Raw genomic sequence first — 21646 nt, forward strand, 5'->3', positions numbered from 1 at the left:
CTATAACATATGGGGAAAAGAAGCGCACGTCAAGATGTAAGAATGTTGTTGCACTGCGAGTGCAGCCGCAACGAGAGAGAGAGAGAGAGAGAGAGAGAGTTAAAACGACAACAAAACAAAACAACAAAACTGATGACGACAGAATCAGTTCTGGTACACGTTCGGACAGTGTGTCCCGGCAAACAAAGCAGGGATTCAGAAAGTGGCAGTCTGTTGAACGAAAGAGCAATGAACCCTCCAATGGTACGTGACGATGATCAGAAACCAGTTGAATCTGAACCACACACACACACACACAAAGGCTTGTAAGGAAGTAAGGAAAGAAACAGTAAATATGATATATCATTGTGAAGTGTATATGGGAGGGGGGGGGAGGGGGGGGGGGGGGAACAACAACAACATAAAACAGTGTGCGCAGCATTCTTTTGCGACGTCAAATGTAATACAAGGGAAGTAACTGCAATGCTTTGAAGTGCTATTGCCAGCGAAATTGCCTTCCGTAAGCATTCCGCCGCCATTTTTGAAGTGAAACAAGGTTCGAACGAGGTTTCTGTGCTGAGTTGTTGTACAGTGTGTGATGCGTCATGGATATCAGCACGAAATTTCGAAAGGTACGATATTTAGCAACAAGGCTTCCCGCGGGGAAATCGAATATACTACTCTGAATGGCAACGATAGACCCTTTTATTGCACTGAACTCCAGTGATTGAGGTCAAATAATCATGTTTCCAGGACGCTTTACACTGGAAAAAATCAGAACGGGGAAAAAGGGTAATAGTTTTAGTAATGCTTATGCATTATGAGCAGTTATTTATTATTTGTACACTACGCCCATGTCAGGATTCGATGGGAGCAGTATTACATTAGATTTAAGATTAATTTGCGACATAATGGAATCTGTATTTTAATGTGGACAAATGTAAAGTGATAAATTTTGGTAGAAGAAATCCAAACAAAACATTTTCTGTGCAGCTGAATAACACAACAAACATAGTAAAACCATGTGACAGTGAAAAAGACCTTGGAGTCACTTTTGATAGTAATCTTTCATTTGACCTACATATTCATCACAACTGCATAAATATAGCAAATCAAATGATTGGAATAATCAAAAGAACTTTTGATTATCTTGACCATGATATTTTTTTGTGTGTAAAACTATATAAAGCTCTGGTGCAACTTCAGTTGGAGTATGGAAATAAAATATAGTGTCCTTTTCTGAAGGGACAATCAGTTGCAATTGACAGGGTACACAGAAGAGCCACAAGTTCTGTCAGTGCTTGCAGTTTCTGGGCTGACTTTGAAAAAACGTTAAAGGAAAAATGTCAACACTGTGCTGAAATGAAGTTAAATCCAGAACTTGTGCTGTTCACCACAGACAAGAAAACAAAAACAGACGACATATTTGATCTCGTATTGCTCTTTGCTAAGTTTTATATCTATAAATGTAGATTCTGTAAATCCAAACCTACTATTAAAGCATACCAGGAGGAACTTAAGAAACAATATCAACTAGAAAAGTATGCACATTGTTTAGAATTAAGACTAAATGACTTTGAAAGGAAGTGGATTAATTATTTGTCATTGGTCAAATGACCTAAACAAAAACAAATGTGTGCGTGTGAGTATGTGTACATGCATGTGCATGCACATGTATGTGTGTATGTGTGTATATATACATGCAAAAAAATATAAGTGTACATGTGCGTATGTATATGTATGTTTATGATTGTTGATGTTTATTCATGAGTCATGGACTCATAACATTGTGCATGTATCGAAGGTATTTTGAAATGCCTTTTTCATTTTGTATCATCCTCCAACCAAAAATGTGCTCTCCTCTTCCTCTCTGTGTCAGTATGTGGTGTCACGTCTTTTTTTTTCCCCCTTCTTTCTTCATCTTCTTCAGTTCTCATTAATATTATAAGTTCAATAGTTCTCTCTTCTTTTTGTTTGTGTGTAGTTTGTGTTGTTTTTGTTTTTGTTTTTTTTTCTATAGAAATTGTTATGATTTGAATATGTATTTGTCTGTTTATGATATTAAAAAAAAATTAGTATATATATATATATATATATTTTATTTTTTAAGAAAAAAAAAGAGAAGAACCACAAAGCTTGTACATGAATGTAGGCTCATGTCTTATAATGATTGATTAACTTATTTAAATTTATTTTCCCATAAGGGTAGAAGGATACCGGAGATCTCATTGAGACATATAAGCTTTTCAGTAGTCATGTTGATTTATCTTGGGATCAGTTCTTCTCTGCACCTCAGTACAGTTCCACGAGAAATACTGATAAAAAATGATATATATATATTTTTTTTTGTACAACGTTCAAATACTAACACAAAGTTTTGCTTCATTAACTGAGTTACAAATGTATGGAATCAACTGCCACTGAATTTAAAACAAACACCATCAACTAACTCATTCATGAATCAACAGGTCAATTCTACAAAATTCTTAACTATTTTTAGAGTTTGATGAATAAATAAAATGTAAATGAAGCGTCGAACCTTGACAGTAACAGAATGTGTTATGAGATCAAAGAAGGGACTGTTTATAAGCTTGAAAGCTTGTTTTTGTCCCTGACCTACTACTATGACTAAATGATACATATCATGTGATTACATGATATATAAAGTTGTTAGAACCTTTACATAAATTTGTACACAGTCCATGCCTATCATTTATTGCTTATCTTTAACAACTAAGTATAACTGTCAGTGTCATACTTACTCATGATTTTAACTGTTTCTGAGTGTTTAACTTTAATAAATGACAAAGCCGTGATCATTGCCATTTGGATTCCGCTATTTTCTTAGTTTTTGTTTTTTCAACAACACAACCATTATCAGTTTGTTGATGACTCAGCCGTGGTTCAGGTTGTAGTGTGCTGTATATTTTGATTTTTCTGTGAATGCAGAACAATAACATTATGGGTTACAGGTTCTGTAACATGCATACTTGACCTGCTTGCATAATGATATAATGCATACAAAGGGGTTTGTCTAGCATTCAGGCACCAGCTGGTCAGCAGATCTGTTGACCCGTGAGATGTGCAAAATCTCCACTCTTCACCCAGCAGGTGTGCAGAAGCCAGGGATTGAACCCAGGACACTTAACTATTCAACCACCTACCCATCAATATTTTTTCTCTTCATGCAGATCTGTATATATCCACAGTTTGCTGACCATTGCCAGTGTATTTGGTTGTGCAAAGATTGTATAGCTACTGTGAACAAAAAAAAAATTTTAAAGAAGAAAGAAAATGAAGAGAATCTTGAATAAACCACCTAAGCTTCAAAACAGATGTCACTGCTTGATAATCAAAAATCAAGTCTGGAGCAGATTGACAATGGCCAGAACACAAATCATTTCAAAGGTCAGGGTTAAAGGTCAAGGTCACAACAGTTCAGTTGACATTGTTCTGTTGTGAATTGATTGGCTTTCTTTTTTTTTATGTATTTTTTTTCTTCCTCATTATTCCTGTGTTGGATTGAAGTGGGTATCAGACTGTATGTGAGTCACATTGGAACATCTAGTTTTTATTTTTACTAATCCAATTAACCCCAGGGACAGTTGTTTTAGATTTTGAACTTTATTCCTAGCATATGAATATAAATGTTTGTTAAATCCAACAGACTTACACTTTCTGATTTAGTTTATCATCATTTTAGAATTTGTTTCTGAATCAGAGACATGTTTTTCTGATCTCTATATTTTGATTTTGCTTCATTTTGCCTGTTCTGTCACACTAACTGCATGATCTACACAAATGTAGGCTTTGACAACCAGTCACAGTGTAAATAAATGTTTCATCCATTCTATTTGCCTTGCATTTTGTTTCTGTGTCAAGGTCCAGACATGGCTGGATAGTCTTTATGCAGGGAAACCAGTTCCTTCATTTGAGCGGAATGAATGCACAATTGAACTACTTTACCAGTTGATGTTGAAGAACATTGACAGAGATCATGATACTCAGCTTATAATTCAAGATCTACGTCTGAAAGCCACAGAATACACCGTAGAAAGTAAGTATTTGTCGTTTACTTTGATTTGTTGAAAGGCAACCTAGAATATTTTGTGGAAGGATAGTGAGTATATTGTAAGAAAAATCTCAAATTGCCTCAGTGATCATCCAATAATTGTCCATGGATCTGAGAAACCATTTATGATTGTGAGTCTGTTTCATGATAATTGCCAGCATGAACTCACACTGAATCTGGAATCAGTGAAACATAAGACCTTGGTGATAGTATTGAAAACTTTTGAGGCAGGTTAAAATGTTGGAAGAAGAACATTGGGCCCCGCCTTACTGTGCTGAACCCTAGACGCAGTGGACATTGAATTTACTACTTTGATGGCTGTAAGAGTCTATGGGACCTTGAATACCATTTTAACCTTTTTGACTTTAAGTTACTCATGTATTAGAAAACATAGAAAAAAGACACACTTGTAAATTTTAAGCATTGTTCATGGATCCGTTTGTCTTTGTGTTACAGGTCAGCGTATAGGCGGCATCTTGATGAAACTGAACTTGAATCCTGGCATCTTGTCCCAGTCTGGTGTGATGAGCTTGCGAACCCTGGCCAATGTGGCTTGGCTACTAGAGATACGGGACCCCAGTGATACCAGGTTTGCATTGTCTGTTTGGTTTAATATTGTTTTGACTTTTCACAGACTTGATGTTGGCAAAATGATAATAATTATAATGATAATAATATGATAATAATGATGTTGTTGATGATAATGATAACACTGCTACTAGTAATAACTAAACAAAAGATAGATCACTGACTGAATCAGTAATCACAGGAAATCCCTAAGTCTTAAGGATTTCATAAAATCACTAGTTACACACTTTCATTGTAACATGTATATTATACTGTAATAACTGTAATAATAATAATAGATAGTATTTACTTGGCGCAAACTCCCCATATAATGGGCTCGAAGCGCCTCACATGAAATAGTACATGTACAATAGTGGATAGTAACATGCCTCTGCACATGAAAAAACAATGTACATGTGTATTTATACACCAAGACAGTACTAATACTACTATTAATTGCAGATATGAACAATCACCCACACACAAACACACACAAACACACACACACACACACATGCAGCACCAAAATGCCCGACACATGCGCACACATACGCTTTTGCACGCATGTTTGCGCACACATAAACACCCACCCACAGACACACACTATATGATGATTTCAGTAGAGGGTAAAGTGGTGGGTAGGAGGAGGAAGAATGCAGACAGTTAGCTATGCTTCATCACACCCAAAGGCCTGTTTGAACAGGTGGGTTTTCAAATTTGTTTTGAAAGAGGGCAGCATTGGTAAGTGATGGAGATCCAGAAGAAGAGAATTCCAGATAAGGAGGGCCTTTGGACAAATGTCTGTGGATATAGATCACACTTCCGAATTGAACTTGTTTTCAAGCCAGTTTTTAGGTCAGCAGTTGGCACATCTGTATTGAAAAAAAATGTGTGTGCGCTTGTGTTTGTAGGACTTTGTGTGCATGTCTGTTTGAGAGTGTCTGTATATGCCTGTGTGTATACTATACATGTGTGTGTACATGCATGCATGTGTTTTGATACATGTGCTTGTTCGTCTGTTTCCAGCTACCTACTAGCGCTGAAGTGTCTTCAAGATGAAGGAGACAGGATTCACGAGGAATACCTAGCAGAGGAGCGTTTGCTGGCTCAGCTTACACACAAGACGAAGGATGCTCTCATTAAACACAGTGCACTTAACAAGTAAGACAGGCTTACTGTTGTCATGTTGTGGGTCAGTTTGTTTAAATTTCTATTTTGTCTCTGCATTCTGACACTGTATATTATACATGTGTCTTTGTGTTGTGAATGTAATGCGGATTATAGAAAAGCTGTACTTTTTTTTTTTTTTTTTAAAGCAAAATGTTGTAAAACAGAACATATAGCTTGATTAATGGCTGTAAGGTATATATTTTTACTCCAATATTTATTTCTCTGTGATAGGAATGTTGTTGACCCCATACTGATATGTTTTTATTCACTTCTTGTAAAATTATTTTTTTAAAAACCCAAAAAAACTCGAGAATGCAAATCTTTCTGACAAGTATATGTGACACAGCATGTGAAAACCCGGCTAAAGTCATGGCCAGTTATTATTAGTTTTGCACAAAAACACCTCATTAGTGTCAAAATAATGAAAATCGAGATGTTTACAAAATTTACAAATTTCGTATCTTTGAAGTGTTATCTTTGTTGTCAGTAAGTATGTTAGCACAAAACTGCCTGAAATTGTAGTATTTTTAATGTTGTCAGGTGCATGCACTGTTGGTACTGCTGCACATGTTCGTCACAAGTTGCAATATTCAGTGCATTCAGCTTATGATGTGGCACAACACTAAATGACTGCAGTTAGTGAACATTATTTTGATCTGGGATCTCACTCACTCACTCACTCATTCCCTTGACCGCTGGGGTCATTGGGGGGACATGAGAAAGATGTCTTAGCTCGCCACGCCGTTCTGTTGGCAGCTGTCGTGAGGAGATCTGGCATCGTCATTTTGGTCCATTCCTTGACGTTGTCGGACCAGCTCTTTCTCTGCCGCCCCCGTCTGCGCCCTCCCTCTACAGTCCCTTGCAGGATGGTTTTGGAGAGGGTGTTATGTCGTATGACGTGACCAAACCATCAGTGCCAACATAACCATGAATGGTGAGCCCTTGGAAGAAGTGACCAGCTTCAAGTACCTGGGAGCAACCCTGTCCAAAGACGGCACCTGCACAGCAGAAATCCGAAATAGGATTAATTCTGCAACGGCAGCGATGGCCAGACTGAACAGGGTATGGAAGAGCAACATCAGATTCCACACAAAATTCCTGCTCTACAAGTCACTGGTGGTCTCCATCCTCTTATATGGATGTGAGACATGGACAATGATGGCAGAAACAGAAAGAAGAATCCAAGCATTCTGGGATCTAAAGACAAGTTAAAAAAAAAAAAAAAAAAAAAGATCAGCATTATGGGAAATATTTTTTGTTGAAACACAAATGAGGCCTTTGTCTCTCATTTGAACATTCACTGTCACTGTAGACTCTGCTCTCTCATGGCATGATGTCACTCCTCCAGTCGCCCTTCTTGACTTCGTTTGAGTACAGAGAGAAAATATAAATTTTCCCGTGCTTTTTTCATACAGAAATTTATGGTTTACTGAATCTTTTGACGCCAAATACATGTTCAAGACAGTTCTTGTTCTAAAGTTACAAGCAGACAAATGTATGGTTTTTTTTTTCATGAGCCGATTTCTGCATTTGCTCTTTTCAGGCACATGAACTTTGAAAAAAATTATATAAAAAACTATTACAGTTAGATAAATCCTGTTTTTTGTATGTTCTTTGTGATTTTTAAACCTTCTGAAAGTACATAAATGTCAGAAATGATAAATTTCGTCTGTAGCCGGGTTTTCGCATGCTAATCACATATTACCATTAACTTTCACAACAGCATTCATATGTTTTGATTATTCAATTTTTATGTTATAAAGCTATGATTAGTATGAAAAATTTACCCTAGTATTAATTTGTCTTTGACAAGCATGCTTATTCATTCAAATCTTGTAGTCTTGCAAGGAAGAGCCATGGCAGAATTGGTTGGGCATTGGACTTCTGATCCAGTGTTAACCAGTGATCAGGGTTCAGGGTCCTCTTTCAGCATGGTGTAGTGTCCTTGGGAAAGCCACTTTACTCTCATTTTTCCTCACTCCACCCAGGTGTGAATGGGTACTTGACTTAATTCATGGAAGGTTAAAACAGCCGAAGGAGAGGATTGGGCCCCATCTTCCTATGTCAAGCCCTAGAGACAGGGTATGAATTTGCTGCCCCAGTGGCCATTAACTCACTCGCTGCCATTGTCCGGATATGCGGACATCGTCGGAGAAAGCGTTGGATGCCAATGTCCGCATATGCGGACTTGGATTTTAAAAAGTCGTGCTGTCGGAGTGACGCGTCGGATGCGAAAATCAAAAGCAGATGTGATATCTTACATCACCTCTGGTCAGCTTTTCATTCACACACGCTGCGTGTGTGTCGCGATAAGCTCAACCGCACTTGATAACAAAGCGTGCCCCCTGTCAGCTTTGTAAGTTGTTTGACAAGATGGCGTCACGGCGAAGTGTTCGACACGGTCGGAGAGGTGAAATGTTACTCAGCGTCGAAGATGCTTTGGAAATGATCCAAACTGAAGGCTCTGATGTCGAAGGAGATAATATTGATTCTTCAGACAGTTAATTTGAACCAGATCCCGATGAACTAGAAACAGATTCGGCCACTGAAGAGAGTGTTTACAATGGAGAGGAAAGTGAGGAACATGTGCCAGCAGATGAGACAGACACAGACGACGAAACCACTGAGGAAATGGACGATTTTGCAAGTGTTTTCACCAGTGATTGGACTGACAATTTTTCCTTTTTCCCTCTTGCACATCCCTTCACTGGCATACCAGGTTTGTCAGCTGACTGGCCAGTCAACACCCAGCCGGTTGAGTTTTTTTCTTTGTTCTTTGATTTTCATTATGTAGAGACAATATTTTTTCTTGTATGAGTGAATTTCAACTTTCTTCACCACCTGTTCATACTTCATTGCATGCACTAGGTCTTCAGTTCCTCAAATAGTGTTAGAATGTGATGTGGAACATGTTGGTGTACCTTTCTGATGGGTGCAAAAATGCTAAAAAATACACTAAATATGGATACCGCGATCAACATCAAGACAGTGAGTAAATACTTTGATTTTTTGCACACATATGGAACAACATTCCGTGCATACATATACTAAATATCAATTGTCTGGGTGTTTATTTGGTTTTTTTTACAATTTTTTCCCCATCCTATACAAACCCTGGGTTTTCAGGGATTGGCAAGGGCAAAAACTCTTGGCATGGAGTGAGTTAAAGGTTATGTGACCTTTAACCCTTTTTGAACTTTGTCCAGAGCTTGCAGAGACCTTGAGGATCAGAGCATTCAGCAGGAGAAGAAGGTAGATAAGCACATCAAGGACACCTCCTTTCTTCGCAGCAAGGTCCAGGAGTACAGCAAGGTGTTGTCCAAACTGGAGGTAATCTGCTCCCACTGCTCTTGGGTTTATCTTTTAGGTGTTGTCCAAACTGGGGTAATCTGCTCCCACTGCTCTTGGGTTTATCTTTTAGGTGTTGTCTTTTAGGTGTTGTCCAAACTGGGGTAATCTGCTCCCACTGCTCTTGGGTTTATCTTTTAGGTGTTGTCTTTTAGGTGTTGTCCAAACTGGGGTAATCTGCTCCCACTGCTCTTGGCTTTGTCTTTTATGTGTTGTACAAACTGGGGTAATCTGCTCCCACTGGTCTTGGGTTTATCTTTTAGGTGTTGTCTTTTAGGTGTTGTCCAAACTGGGGTAATCTGCTCCCATTGCTCTTGGGTTTATCTTTTAGGTGTTGTCTTTTAGGTGTTGTCCAAACTGGGGTAATCTGCCCCCACTGCTCTTGGGTTTATCTTTTAGGTGTTGTCCAAACTGGGGTAATCTGCTCCCACTGCTCTTGGGTTTATCTTTTAGGTGTTGTCTTTTAGGTGTTGTCCAAACTGGGGTAATCTGCTCCCACTGCTCTTGGGTTTATCTTTTATGTGTTGTCTTTTAGGTGTTGTCCAAACTGGGGTAATCTGCTCCCACTGCTCTTGGGTTTATCTTTTATGTGTTGTCTTTTAGGTGTTGTCCAAACTGGGGTAATCTGCTCCCATTGCTCTTGGGTTTATCTTTTAGGTGTTGTCTTTTAGGTGTTGTCCAAACTGGGGTAATCTGCTCCCACTGCTCTTGGGTTTATCTTTTAGGTGTTGTCTTTTAGGTGTTGTCCAAACTGGGGTAATCTGCTCCCACTGTTCTTGGGTTTATCTTTTATGTGTTGTCTTTTAGGTGTTGTCCAAACTGGGGTAATCTGCTCCCACTGCTCTTGGGTTTATCTTTTATGTGTTGTCTTTTAGGTGTTGTCCAAACTGGGGTAATCTGCTCCCACTGCTCTTGGGTTTATCTTTTAGGTGTTGTCTTTTAGGTGTTGTCCAAACTGGGGTAATCTGCTCCCACTGCTCTTGGGTTTATCTTTTAGGTGTTGTCCAAACTGGGGTAATCTGCTCCCACTGCTCTTGGGTTTATCTTTTAGGTGTTGTCCAAACTGGAAGTAGTCTCTAACCTCCACTTCCTCATCTCCAACCCCCTCTCCCCCCTCCCAAACACACTTTCTCTTTCACACAGACATACAGACACACACACATACACACACACACACACTCACATAGAGGCATACACACACGCACGCGCGCACACACACACACACACACACACACACACACACACACACACACACACACACAATACACATGCACATACACAATCACACACACATAAACGCAAGCATGCACACAGATACACACACACATGCAAGACACATGCACACACACAAAAAAGACGCATGCTCAGAAAATAAAGGTAGAATTTTAGAAAAGCAAGCATCAGGTACAGAATTGCTTGAAAAGTATGACATGAATCAGTTTAACCTGAGCAGTCTTTAAACATCCTTAACATTATTTTTGTGTTCCCTAGAAGGTAAAGAGGGGGAAAGGTGTAAGAGATGACGGATGATAACAGTTTCTTTTGAAATCATGTTATCACAAGCAGTTAAGAATGACTACAATTCTTGCTGTGGGTATGTTAGTGTTATATTTATGACTCAAGTTATAGCTGGAGTCCTTTTTTTTTCTTTCAATTTCAAGCAAAATGGGTGTTTAAACTAGGGCTAAAATGTCTTGTCTTGAAAATTTCTAGTAATTATTTGTCACTGTCTTTTTTGTTTTGAGGTCACTTTATTTGCCCAGAAACGGAGTATTACTGGTTACATGGCATTGCAGGGATAAAAATGGTCAAACAGATAAAAGTCCACTTGTGTATAAGAGTGAACATGGGAGTCCCAGCCCAGGAATAAAAACAAAAAACAAACTTTACGGAAATCACAAAAAAACCTAAAAAAAACTTTCCTCTCTTTCTGCATTTATGGGCTGCAGCGGTCATGTGCACTTTAATCTGTGAGAAGGCTTTTACATGTATGACTACCATGTAGGCAGCCCTACTCTGTTTTAGAGGGTAACCTTCCAGATACAGTGGAATCTATTTGCTGCGTCCTGTTAGAGGGGTGGGCAACTGTGCGCACATGGATTTTTATGATGGTTAGAATTGTTGTGAATACAACAGTGCAGCTCAGCTAGACAGACAGACATAATACACTTTATACAGTTGATGCAGTTGCATTTTTGACTCGTACATTAATGTTTGTAAAACCCTTTAAACATTTTTTTTTTATACTGTTCTCTGTAAAAAAAGAAACAAGTAAGTACAATGAAGTGCCGGATGATAGCTGTTGCAGTTTAACTTGTATGTGAATATGTTTCTGATAATGATACCTCACTATACCTGTAAGGCAGTATATATATATATATATATATATATATGATTAAGAAGTCCTGTTTTGGTAGTACAGTAATGATGATGATGTAAGATGATGATGCAGATGGTGGATCCTGTGTAGGTTGCATGATAACAATGATGATGTCGATGATGATGAAGATGGTGATTTTTCTGTGTATGTTGCATGGCATTGATGATGATGTGGATGATGATGAAGGTGGTGATGTTTTTATGTGTAGGTTGCATGGCATTGATGATGTGGATGATGATGAAGGTGGTGATGTTTTTATGTGTAGGTTGCATGGCACTGATGATGATGTTGATAGTGTTGAAGGTGGTGATGTTTTTATGTGTATGTCGCATGGCACTGATGATGATGTGGATGATGATGAAGATGGTGATGTTATTCTGTGATGCAGATGGTGGATCCTGTGTAGGTTGCATGATAACAATGATGATGTCGATGATGATGAAGATGGTGATGTTTTTCTGTGCAGGTTGCATGGCACTGATGATGTTGAAGGTGGTGATGTTTTTATGTGTATGTTGCATGGCACTGATGATGATGATGGTGGTGATGTTTTTATGTGTATGTTGCATGGCACTGATGATGATGTGGATGATGATGGTGGTGATGTTTTTATGTGTATGTTGCATGGCACTGATGATGATGTGGATGATGATGGTGGTGATGTTTTTCCCCCAGAGCACAGTGTCCAGGACTGGTGTGGACTCCTCTCTGTTCCATGAGAACCTGGTGAAGAAGGCACGGGTATGTCTGTGTGATGTGGAGCTGTTCTGCCAATAAGTATTGTATTGTATTGTATTGACGGCAGATGCGACGTAGCATATATGGATCAGTCTGCACATTTTGACACCTCCTTGAAACTGAAATTGTTTCATACTTCCACCAAAGCAGATTTCTCTGCATTGAATTCCCTGGGGAGAGTGTCACTATAATCCAGCATCACCCTTTTTTTTTTCTTTGCATGTCTGCAAATGTGTGTGTTTAACCGTTAGTGTTGTTTTCTGTATCAAATTTAGCTGTGGACAACTCTTGCCAATGATTTTGTATTTTTTTTAACAGTGTATTAAGTGCATGCTGTGCAACTGGCAATCAGACCACCAATCCAGGTTCCGTGGAGGGGAGAGTAAAACATCCCAATCTGTGCAGGACTTGAACCCAACAACACTGTCTTCCTGGTCTGGTGCATGACCACAGGGCCACTGCTACACTTAGTGCAGAGTTACTTGAATGGGATATCATTTAAGCTTAGTCTTTTGTGAAGGACTATGGCTGTCAAACTAGGAGGCAAAACTGCACTGGCTCTTGGTGCTGCAGCCTTGGGGGCTAGTTGGCCTTTGGGAACCATCCCAACGCCGACTGCCCTAAAACCCTCTTGGCCGAGAGAGTGGGGATGTAACTTGGGCAAGACACTCTCCACTTAATCAAATTCTAGCCCAAATTGTCAGGACAGCAGTTACTTACTCTGCTGTCCAGATGGTCAGTCGAACATGACATGAAAATACTTTAAAAAATTTTTTAAATTTTTTTATTTGATTATTTTTTTTGGCTGTTCCATTTTACACAATGGGTAGAATTATTCCCACACTGGTGAGCAGTATTCTCCATACTCTGCCATAACTTGTTTAATTGTTCATCTGCGGCATCTGCATTGGCACATAACTTGTTTAATTGTTCATCTGCGGCATCTGCACTGGCAGTCTTCAGGAAACTGCCAGTCATGCAGTGCTAGGGTTGACATGGATGTTGTACCAGCCGCAGTAGCGGCTGGGAGGACGCGGGTTCAAATCCCAGCGGAGGTGGGTTTTTCAGCCTGAGGCCGGCTCCTACCCAAAGTTGAGTGTGCTGTGGGCTTAAATGGGACGACTGGGACCTACACAGTCAAGTGTCATCCACTTCAAGGATTCGTCTTAGGGTGTGTTGCTTTAATTCCCTGACCAACACTGCAAATGTCTGTATCTCTTGGGCCTGGTTAGCGCTGGGATATCATTATGACAGGAAGTGTAGAGTACAGCCTTGTCACGCAGTCCCAAACCAAAATGGACCTCTATAGCAACATCGTCATCGTCATCATCCTTCATCATCATCAATATAAACAAAACAGTCTCAAAGTCTGTGGTTTTTCATGCCCTGCTCTCAAGGTGACCTCAGTTTCGATGCCGCTCCTACACTAGTATGGTGAGATACATATATTACAATGTGGAAGTATTTTGGCTCATTCACTCCGTCTCTGTTGATTAATGTGTGCACAGTGGAAACCATAACAGTTGTCTCCCTTCACTGTACAATTTCATTTTCATTTGTTGATTAATGCTGACTAACAAAGAGGCAGCAGAACATGCATCTTTTTATTTTTATTTTGTTTTTTTTTAAAAGGACTTTTACCATCACTATTTTTTGTGCAGTTCTCTGAGTATTTTTGTTGTTGTTGTTGGTAAAGTAAAGGAATGTCATGGTAAAAAGAGCTTTCTTTTTTCTATTTGCTTCTCTCTGAGCGTCTGTCATTCTCACGTACTCACTGTGGAGATTGCAAATGAGCAACTCAGGCACAGAAAAATGGATAGTTCTTTACTGTTAAAGGAGCTTTGGAAAGGAAAAAAAAAACCAACAAAAAAACAAGCAAACCGCCAAACAAAACTACAACTATTCTTCTTACTTTGCAAAAAAGGTACTGAGAGGACTTCATCAGAACTACTGTACGTACAAAATGATGGTGTGTGAAGAACCTTTCAGACTGATGTGAAACCCTGTGTAACATGCTATGACTACAGGATCTGCAGAAGTTGGAGGAGGAGCTGGGACCCTTGAAGAAAAAGCTGCAAGATTATCACGATCTGCCACCGGTAAGAATGCATTGTTGATAACCACAGTCTGCTGTCAGTAAGAGTGTGCAGTGTTGATTATTATCTGCCCCCGGTAAGAGTGCAGTGTTGATTATCATGATGTGCCACCAGTAAGAGTGCAGCATTGATTATCATCTGCCCCCGATAAGAGTGCAGTGTTGATTATCATGATCCCCCACCAGTAAGAGTGCGGTGTTGATTATAGTGGTCTGACCCTGGTAAGAGTGCAGTGTTGATTATAATTATCTGTCACCAGTAAGAGTGCAGTGTTGATTGTCATCATCCTCCACCAGTAAGAGTGCGGTGTTGATTATAGTGGTCCACCTCTTGTAAGAGTGCAGTGTTGATTATAATTATGTCACCAGTAAGAGTGCAGTGTTGATTATCATGATCCCCCACCAGTAAGAGTGCGGTGTTGATTATAGTGGTCTGACCCTGGTAAGAGTGCAGTGTTGATTATAATTATCTGTCACCAGTAAGAGTGCAGTGTTGATTATTATGATCCCCCACCAGTAAGAGTGCGGTGTTGATTATAGTGGTCTGACCCTGGTAAGAGTGCAGTGTTGATTATAATTATATGCCACCAGTAAGAGTGCAGTGTTGATTATCATGATCCCCCACCATTAAGAGTGCGGTGTTGATTATAGTGGTCCACCCCTGGTGAGAGTGCAGCGTTGATTATAATTATATGCCACCAGTAAGAGTGCAGTGTTGATTATCATGATCCCCCACCATTAAGAGTGCGGTGTTGATTATAGTGGTCCACCCCTGGTGAGAGTGCAGTGTTGATTATAATTATCTGTCACCAGTAAGAGTGCAGTGTTGATTATTATGATCCCCCACCAGTAAGAGTGCATTGTTGATTATCATGGTCTGTCACCAGTAAGAATGCAATGTTGATGATCATAATTCATAATTTGCTATCGGATAGAGAGCAATACTGATATTCACGATCTGCCATCAGATAGAGTGCATTGTTGATATCTGATCTGCCACCGGTAAGAATGCAATGTTGATAATCATGATCTACCACCAGTAAGAGTGCAGTGTTCATTCTCATGATCTGCCACCAGTAAGAGTGCTGTATTGATTATTAGGATCTGCCACCGCTAAGATCAGTTCAGTTCAGTGACTCAAGGAGGCGTCTCTGTGTTTGAACAAATCATACATGCTACACCACATCTGCTAAGCAGATGCCTGGCCAGTAGCGTAACCTGATGTGCTTAGTCAGGCCTTGTCTACTGTTAACCCCTAGACCTGGATGGAAATCTTTCATTTGAACAAGAATCAGTCACTCTACCCATGCATTGGAAAAATAGCCTGTGGTCAAGAAAGATCAAACTTGTCCACACAAAAAATGTTACAATTTGGATTACTTTTAATCTGAGGGCAGAAGTGCCATGAACTGTCTTTTCTTTTTGAAAATTCAAAGCTTAACTGTATCAACATAGGGCATCATTTTGACCCAGAGTGGCCTTTATGAAGTCCCCAGATTTTTTCCTCTTTTGTGAAGTCCTTCATTGCCTGCAAGTTTCTGTTTGCTTATTGTTTTTGTATTTTGTTATGTACAGGACATTAATCAGGCGAAAGTGAAACTGGCTGAGATTCGAAGAAAAGTGGTAAGTTCTGTTTTGGCAATGTCACTTGTTGTAGACTTCTGTTTAATAGAATGGAAAATGAGTTGTTATGCTTGGTTGTTATTTTATTTCTTTGGTAATGCACAACATATATATCTGTTTAAAAAAACCCAACGTACTTGTGATGTTATATACATTTGTATTTTATGATTTTTACACAGGTGATGCGAAATAAAGCTTAGTTGATAACTTACTGAAGAAACTATGGCTGTTTCAGAAGTACTGAACAGTATCCAGAGGTCCTGGGTAGAGTAACAAAAGTTACAGTGTGGATATAAATTCTTGTTTAAATCCAAACACCATGAAGCTTATAGACATTGATTTTATATATGTTATTGTCTTCTGCTTTTCTCTGTTTTCAGAGTCAGATGGAGACTGAGCTGAGCCAGAAGATTGATGTGATGAAGCTGTGAACCTCTTGACATTGGTGGTTAATCAGTCAGCTGGGTGATCTCTCCCACTGAGGTGTTGTCCTGTGACTCCTCAGTCAACTTGGAATTCCCATCCATGGCAGACGTGCTGATTTGTCAGTATTTGTTCTCTGGAGAACCAACAAAGATGTCAGCATGTTACAAAAATATGCAAACCAACATGGGATGAAAAGGAATGCATGTGAGAACTACACTGAAAAGACTGAAAGTAGCGATAAATAGGATGTATGTGAAACACTTCCTACGGTAAATTAGCACAAGTGTCATCAACAGCTGTGGAACAAGCTCAGCATTCTTTAGTTATTTTTCTGGTCTATACATGTGCTCTTCTATGACTGTGAGCAATGGATATTTAGAGGCTGTAGTACTGACAGATTTTGAGGAAGACATGTCTGCCGTGGTTTGTGGCCAGGTTGTGGACAGACCAGTGAGGATGATGGTGGTGACTACTTACTGTTGCAGAACCATGTTATGGTTGGATACAGGGCTAGAATGATTGGAACAGAGGCACGGCTGTGCCGCTTAACTTCCAGCAGAGCTATTTAGTTTCAGAGTTCAGTGAGCGGTCAGGAGCACGGCTGCTGACCTAGATTCCACTGGGATGGGAGGGGTGGGGGGAAGGGGAGCACGCGCCGCGCTCTTTGTGCCTATGTTTCCAGCAGAGAAAGGTGTATTGTTTAAGTGATTTTCATTTAATCATATTCGTGCACAGTCACTTTTGTTTGCTGTCATTTTTGTGTACATGATTCCAGTGAATGTGAACTTTAAGTGTGTTGTGTGATTTACCAGACACTGTCCGAGTGTTTGTGTTACATCCAGTTATTTGACCTAAGTGTGTGTGTGTGAGTGCCGACAAAAATGGAATCTGGTGCGGTAGTGGCAGCATTGCTGACTGGACAACACACCTTCAGTGAACACTTGAGATGTTTGGATAATATGTGTCGTGTGTGTGGTGAGCGGGTTCTCAGAAGAGATAAAGACAAGGGGTTGAATGCAAGACTTTGTGTCAAGTATTCTTCTGAACTGTTTCGTTTTTTCGGTCTAGATGTTTCGAATGATGAAGAGGGCAAACATCCCACATGCATTTGTATCAAGTGCTACAAAAAAATGATAAAAATGAAACATACTCATGGAAATTCTCAGTTCAAAACTGCAAATGAAAATGTTGCACTTGACATTGACAGAATGTCAGAAATCTGGACAACTTTCGATCCAGATCTATCTTTGGATCAGTGCAAAACATGCTCTTTTCATCACTCAAAAAGTCAGCGTGGTCGTCCGAAAAAAAGACGATCAGCACCCGTAAAAAAATGCACGGATGACAGTTTTGCTCCGTCTGACCGCTGCTTAGATACCGACGACAGTGTGTCAACGTCATTTTGTCAGTCCACATCAACACCAGTCAAAAAGACAAGAACGCTGTGCACAAACACATCTCCAATCACACCCAAAACACCTGTCACTGACGCAGCTATATCACCCATTGCACAATTGAAACGTAAGACGGTGTATGTTGACTCAGAGGATGAAGATCTCAATAAATCTCTTACTGAAGAAGAAGAAAAATTATGCACACGACTGATGTGCATAATTGATGTTCAAGAAAAAAAAATGTTTGAGTTTAGTCAGTGTCACACTTCAACTGAGTGGATTACCAACTACAAACAAGGAGTTCATACAGATTTATAAGTTCAGGTAGGAATGGATTTTATTATTTTGAACTTACAAATGCATGTCAGTACGTTACATTGTGATCGTTTACTAAAAGCATGGTATCGTCAATGTGTATCTTTTAGACTGACCAAATGCATGTCGCAAGCAAAGGCACACATACTGACACGCAAAACATCTAGTCGGCGAAAATCTCTCTCCCCCTCTCTGTGTGCGTCTCTCTCTCTCTCTCTGTGCGTCTGTCTCTCTCCCTCTCTCTCTGTGCCTCTCCCCTTTCTCTCTCCGTACACGTTCCTCTGTTTCTCAGTATGTCTGTCCCTGCATATATGTCTGTCTGTCCGTCCCTCTTCCCGTGATGTTGAGAGAAGTGTGAAACTTAAGTGGCTGGCAGCAGTTCTCAGTGGAGCTGATCGTTAAATACTGACACTAATTCCGGGGCGGTCTGCCACCTCTAGGTAATGTATCGGCTATATTTTCCTTCCAGTTGTATCGTGGAGACATGCATGTATATCATGATATAAGTTTTATCTCCAAGTAAAACGATGTACACACACAACACGGAGTTGAAATTGAACTACGTTTCGTGTGTGTTCCTCAGTTCGAACAGAATGTTCGTGTGCTCGCTAAGTTTTGGACCGCTTGTACACTGCCTGTAGGAAATTAAACCTACTCATGTTTGGTATCGTTAAATTTGTCAGAAAATCACACATCCATTCACACCCATAGCGCCCTTCTTGTTGCATTCTGACATAGAGTATTATTTTTTAAAAGCACATAACCCTGTTTCTGACAGTTTATCAGCAGCAGCGAAGCTGTTCACAGCTGTACACACTGCCCGTGTAACATGCGCTCCGCTGAGAATAGCGCGAAGTTAGTGGTGCGCCAGAGCGCTGCCCCATATACTGCCTGCCTGTCTGTCCAGGCTATCACCTTTCCAACGTTTCGCGCTCGCTCGCTGTTCATCCCTCTCCCCTCCGCTTCGCGCCAAAACTAAAAGGGCTGCCTTGTGCCGCCGTGGAGGGGCAGGTTCAGCTTCTGTGACAAAATTTTCTGACTTTTACCATTTCAAGAGATGGAACGGTGGTTTTTCTAGGCTGGTTTTTCTCCACCATCCAGTGGCTAAAACGGCTTTGGAATCAGTTTCAGGCTGGGCTGTTCAAAAGATTTTAGCAGCTCTGCTCAGCATTAAGAACTTTCCTATCTTTATGCTGATCCCATAGCATTAAGAAAATTGTCAGTGCTCAGCCAACTTGATCAATGATGCTAAAATCATTTATGCAACCCATCCCAGGTGTCTGATCCAGAGGCTTTGTCACAACAATGGGAAAATTGTTTTACACCTGGGGATCAAGCAACACCATGAAATGAAGTTCTTGGCCATCAGTTTTTCCCCTTAATTTGTTGTATTTTAGGGTTGGCTTAAGGTTCTGAATTGAGGACAAGTCTTAATTCAGGCGCCAAGGAGAATGTCTAGAAGATGAACATTGCTGTTTATGTCAAACAGGTTGTAACTTATAGAATATGTGTGTGTGTGTGTGTGTGTGCATGTATGCATGCTTGTGTGTGTGTTTGAGAGAGAGGAGGAGAGAGAGAGATGACAAATGTTCTTCCAATGTTTTGGACCTGTCTGGAAAGGTTTGTGTGATACTTTTGTATACATTTGGAATTAGTTAACTTTGGTTGATGAATTTTGTCTTTGAATGATTTAGAATTCTCATGTTTGTTTTCCATGGTAGATCAGGAATGCAGATGAATGTGTGATACAGATCAATAAAATGCTTTAGAAATTATAAACATGAAAAATGTGTCCTGATATGACAGTTCAGTATCTGGTTATCACGCTGATGAATCCCATCCAGAAAGTCTGTGATTTTATTTTCTGCAGTGTCAGATGGGTATGAAACAGAGTTTTCCAGTCTCCAAGACTGGCATTAGCCTTTTCAGTGCCCCATGACGTATATATGTTATGAAAAACGCATCGCTGTTTGCTCATGACATATATATGTCCGCATCATTTCAGGATTTTTCACATTTACATTTTAAAATCGATGTGTCCAAAAAAACTCCAGTTAGAAAGCTTGATGTGTCTACTTTCATTATCCAGGAGGAGCAACAGCCAGTCACACTCTTTATGGTAATTGCTGGATATTATTGTCAGTACCCCTCACAGAAAATTTCAAGATGGCGGATGACGAAACACTTACTGGCTCAAGTGGCTTGAAACAGTAACATGTTGCAAACACCTTATGTGATTTTGTCACCAAAGATGTTGCACAAGCTTTACAGGTCATTAAAGACCATGCACTTTGTATATGTGGTTAAAAAGACTTGTCAGATGGTTCACTTGACACAAATGAAAGTTAGAGCGATGATTTGCAGAGATGGTGGAGGGTGGGGGGTTAATATAGAGCTAAATATTGCATTAACTCTCTCCATACGAACGGCGAAAGAGACGACGTTAACAGCATTTCATCCCAATTACCATCATCAAAATATTGCAAGCGGAACGCTCTTATACTGAAGAGGTGAATGTTGACAAAGAATAGCACAGTTCTGACGATGGAAGCTAAAGGTTGGGTCATTCAGACACCCACTGGACATCCGAGGGGTCTGTGTAGAGGAGAAGAGAGGACTGGCCGTACTGAGTGAGTTAAAAGGAAACAGGAATCAGACAGGCCAAAAACAGCTCTGTGGCTGACCTGGAGTTGACTTCAAAGACAACACATCCCTTTATTCAGGGCAAGGAGGGAGGGAGGTGCGATGAAGGGGGTGGAACAAGGTCATGCGTTGCATGTGTAAGAGGGGGTAGGGTAGGTGTTGGGTAGGTTCACACTCTTCACACCAAAACAGGACCACATGGAGTGGCTTTAATGAGGTGTTTTACTATTGAGAGCACACCTGGAACACATAAGCAACCAAAAATCCAGGTCAAAAACAATAACGACATATGCTGGACATCACTGCTCTGAAAGCAGATACACCATACAAACATCAATATGCCATCAGCCAAAGCATTTCCTCACTTATCTTGGCACTCTCAACCACATGTCCAGTAATACACTTTTCTCAAGGAAATCTATGAAAAAAAAAACAACCACCAAGTTCCAGGTAGCTTATCCAATGCTAACAATTGGTAACATAAAAGAGACGATATCCTGGTCACTGGCAGCACCGATGAAGACCACAATCTCCACCTGCGGGAAGTATTTCACAGACTTGAAGCTGAAGGTATCCGGTTAAAGAAGGAGAAATGTGAATTCATGCTACCTGAAGTCACATACCAAGGTCAGCCCACACCTGAGAAAGTGAATGCTGTTTAGGATGTCCAAACTCCCCAAAACGCAACTGAGTTGAAGTCATTCCTTGGTCTTATTAACTTCTATGGGAAGTTCTTGCTTCGGTTGTCTACAGTGTTATCTCCACTGAACAATCTTCTTCGCAAAGGTGTTGTTTTCAGATGGGGAATTTAGCAGGACCAAGCTTTCAAGAAGGTGAAGGAAATGCTTCTGTCAGCCGACCTTCTGGTTCACTTCAATCCAGACATGGATGTAACC

General features: G+C 40.1%; 1 protein-coding gene across 1 annotated transcript; it reads left to right on the top strand.

The window, feature by feature from the left end:
- Positions 1-487: 487 nt before the first annotated feature.
- Positions 488-20808, top strand: LOC143297326 (HAUS augmin-like complex subunit 1). Its single transcript, XM_076609614.1, has 10 exons — positions 488-611; positions 3862-4036; positions 4508-4640; positions 5645-5779; positions 8995-9118; positions 12192-12257; positions 14282-14353; positions 15925-15972; positions 16353-16928; positions 19113-20808. The coding sequence occupies exons 1-9, from the start codon at positions 585-587 to the stop codon at positions 16401-16403; spliced, it is 831 nt and encodes a 276-aa protein (XP_076465729.1). The 5' UTR covers positions 488-584; the 3' UTR covers positions 16404-16928; positions 19113-20808.
- Positions 20809-21646: the final 838 nt, after the last annotated feature.

The sequence above is a fragment of the Babylonia areolata genome, chromosome 22 (assembly GCF_041734735.1).
Source record: "Babylonia areolata isolate BAREFJ2019XMU chromosome 22, ASM4173473v1, whole genome shotgun sequence".
In the NCBI taxonomy this organism is placed as follows: Eukaryota; Metazoa; Mollusca; class Gastropoda; order Neogastropoda; family Buccinidae; genus Babylonia; species Babylonia areolata.

Excerpts from the sequence above, each read along its gene's own strand:
- LOC143297326 (XM_076609614.1), top strand. The coding sequence starts at position 585 with ATGGATATCAGCACGAAATTTCGAAAG. Across the intron at positions 5,780-8,994 it reads AAACACAGTGCACTTAACAA|AGCTTGCAGAGACCTTGAGG; the intron begins GTAAGACAGGCT and ends AACTTTGTCCAG. Across the intron at positions 15,973-16,352 it reads CTGAGATTCGAAGAAAAGTG|AGTCAGATGGAGACTGAGCT; the intron begins GTAAGTTCTGTT and ends CTCTGTTTTCAG.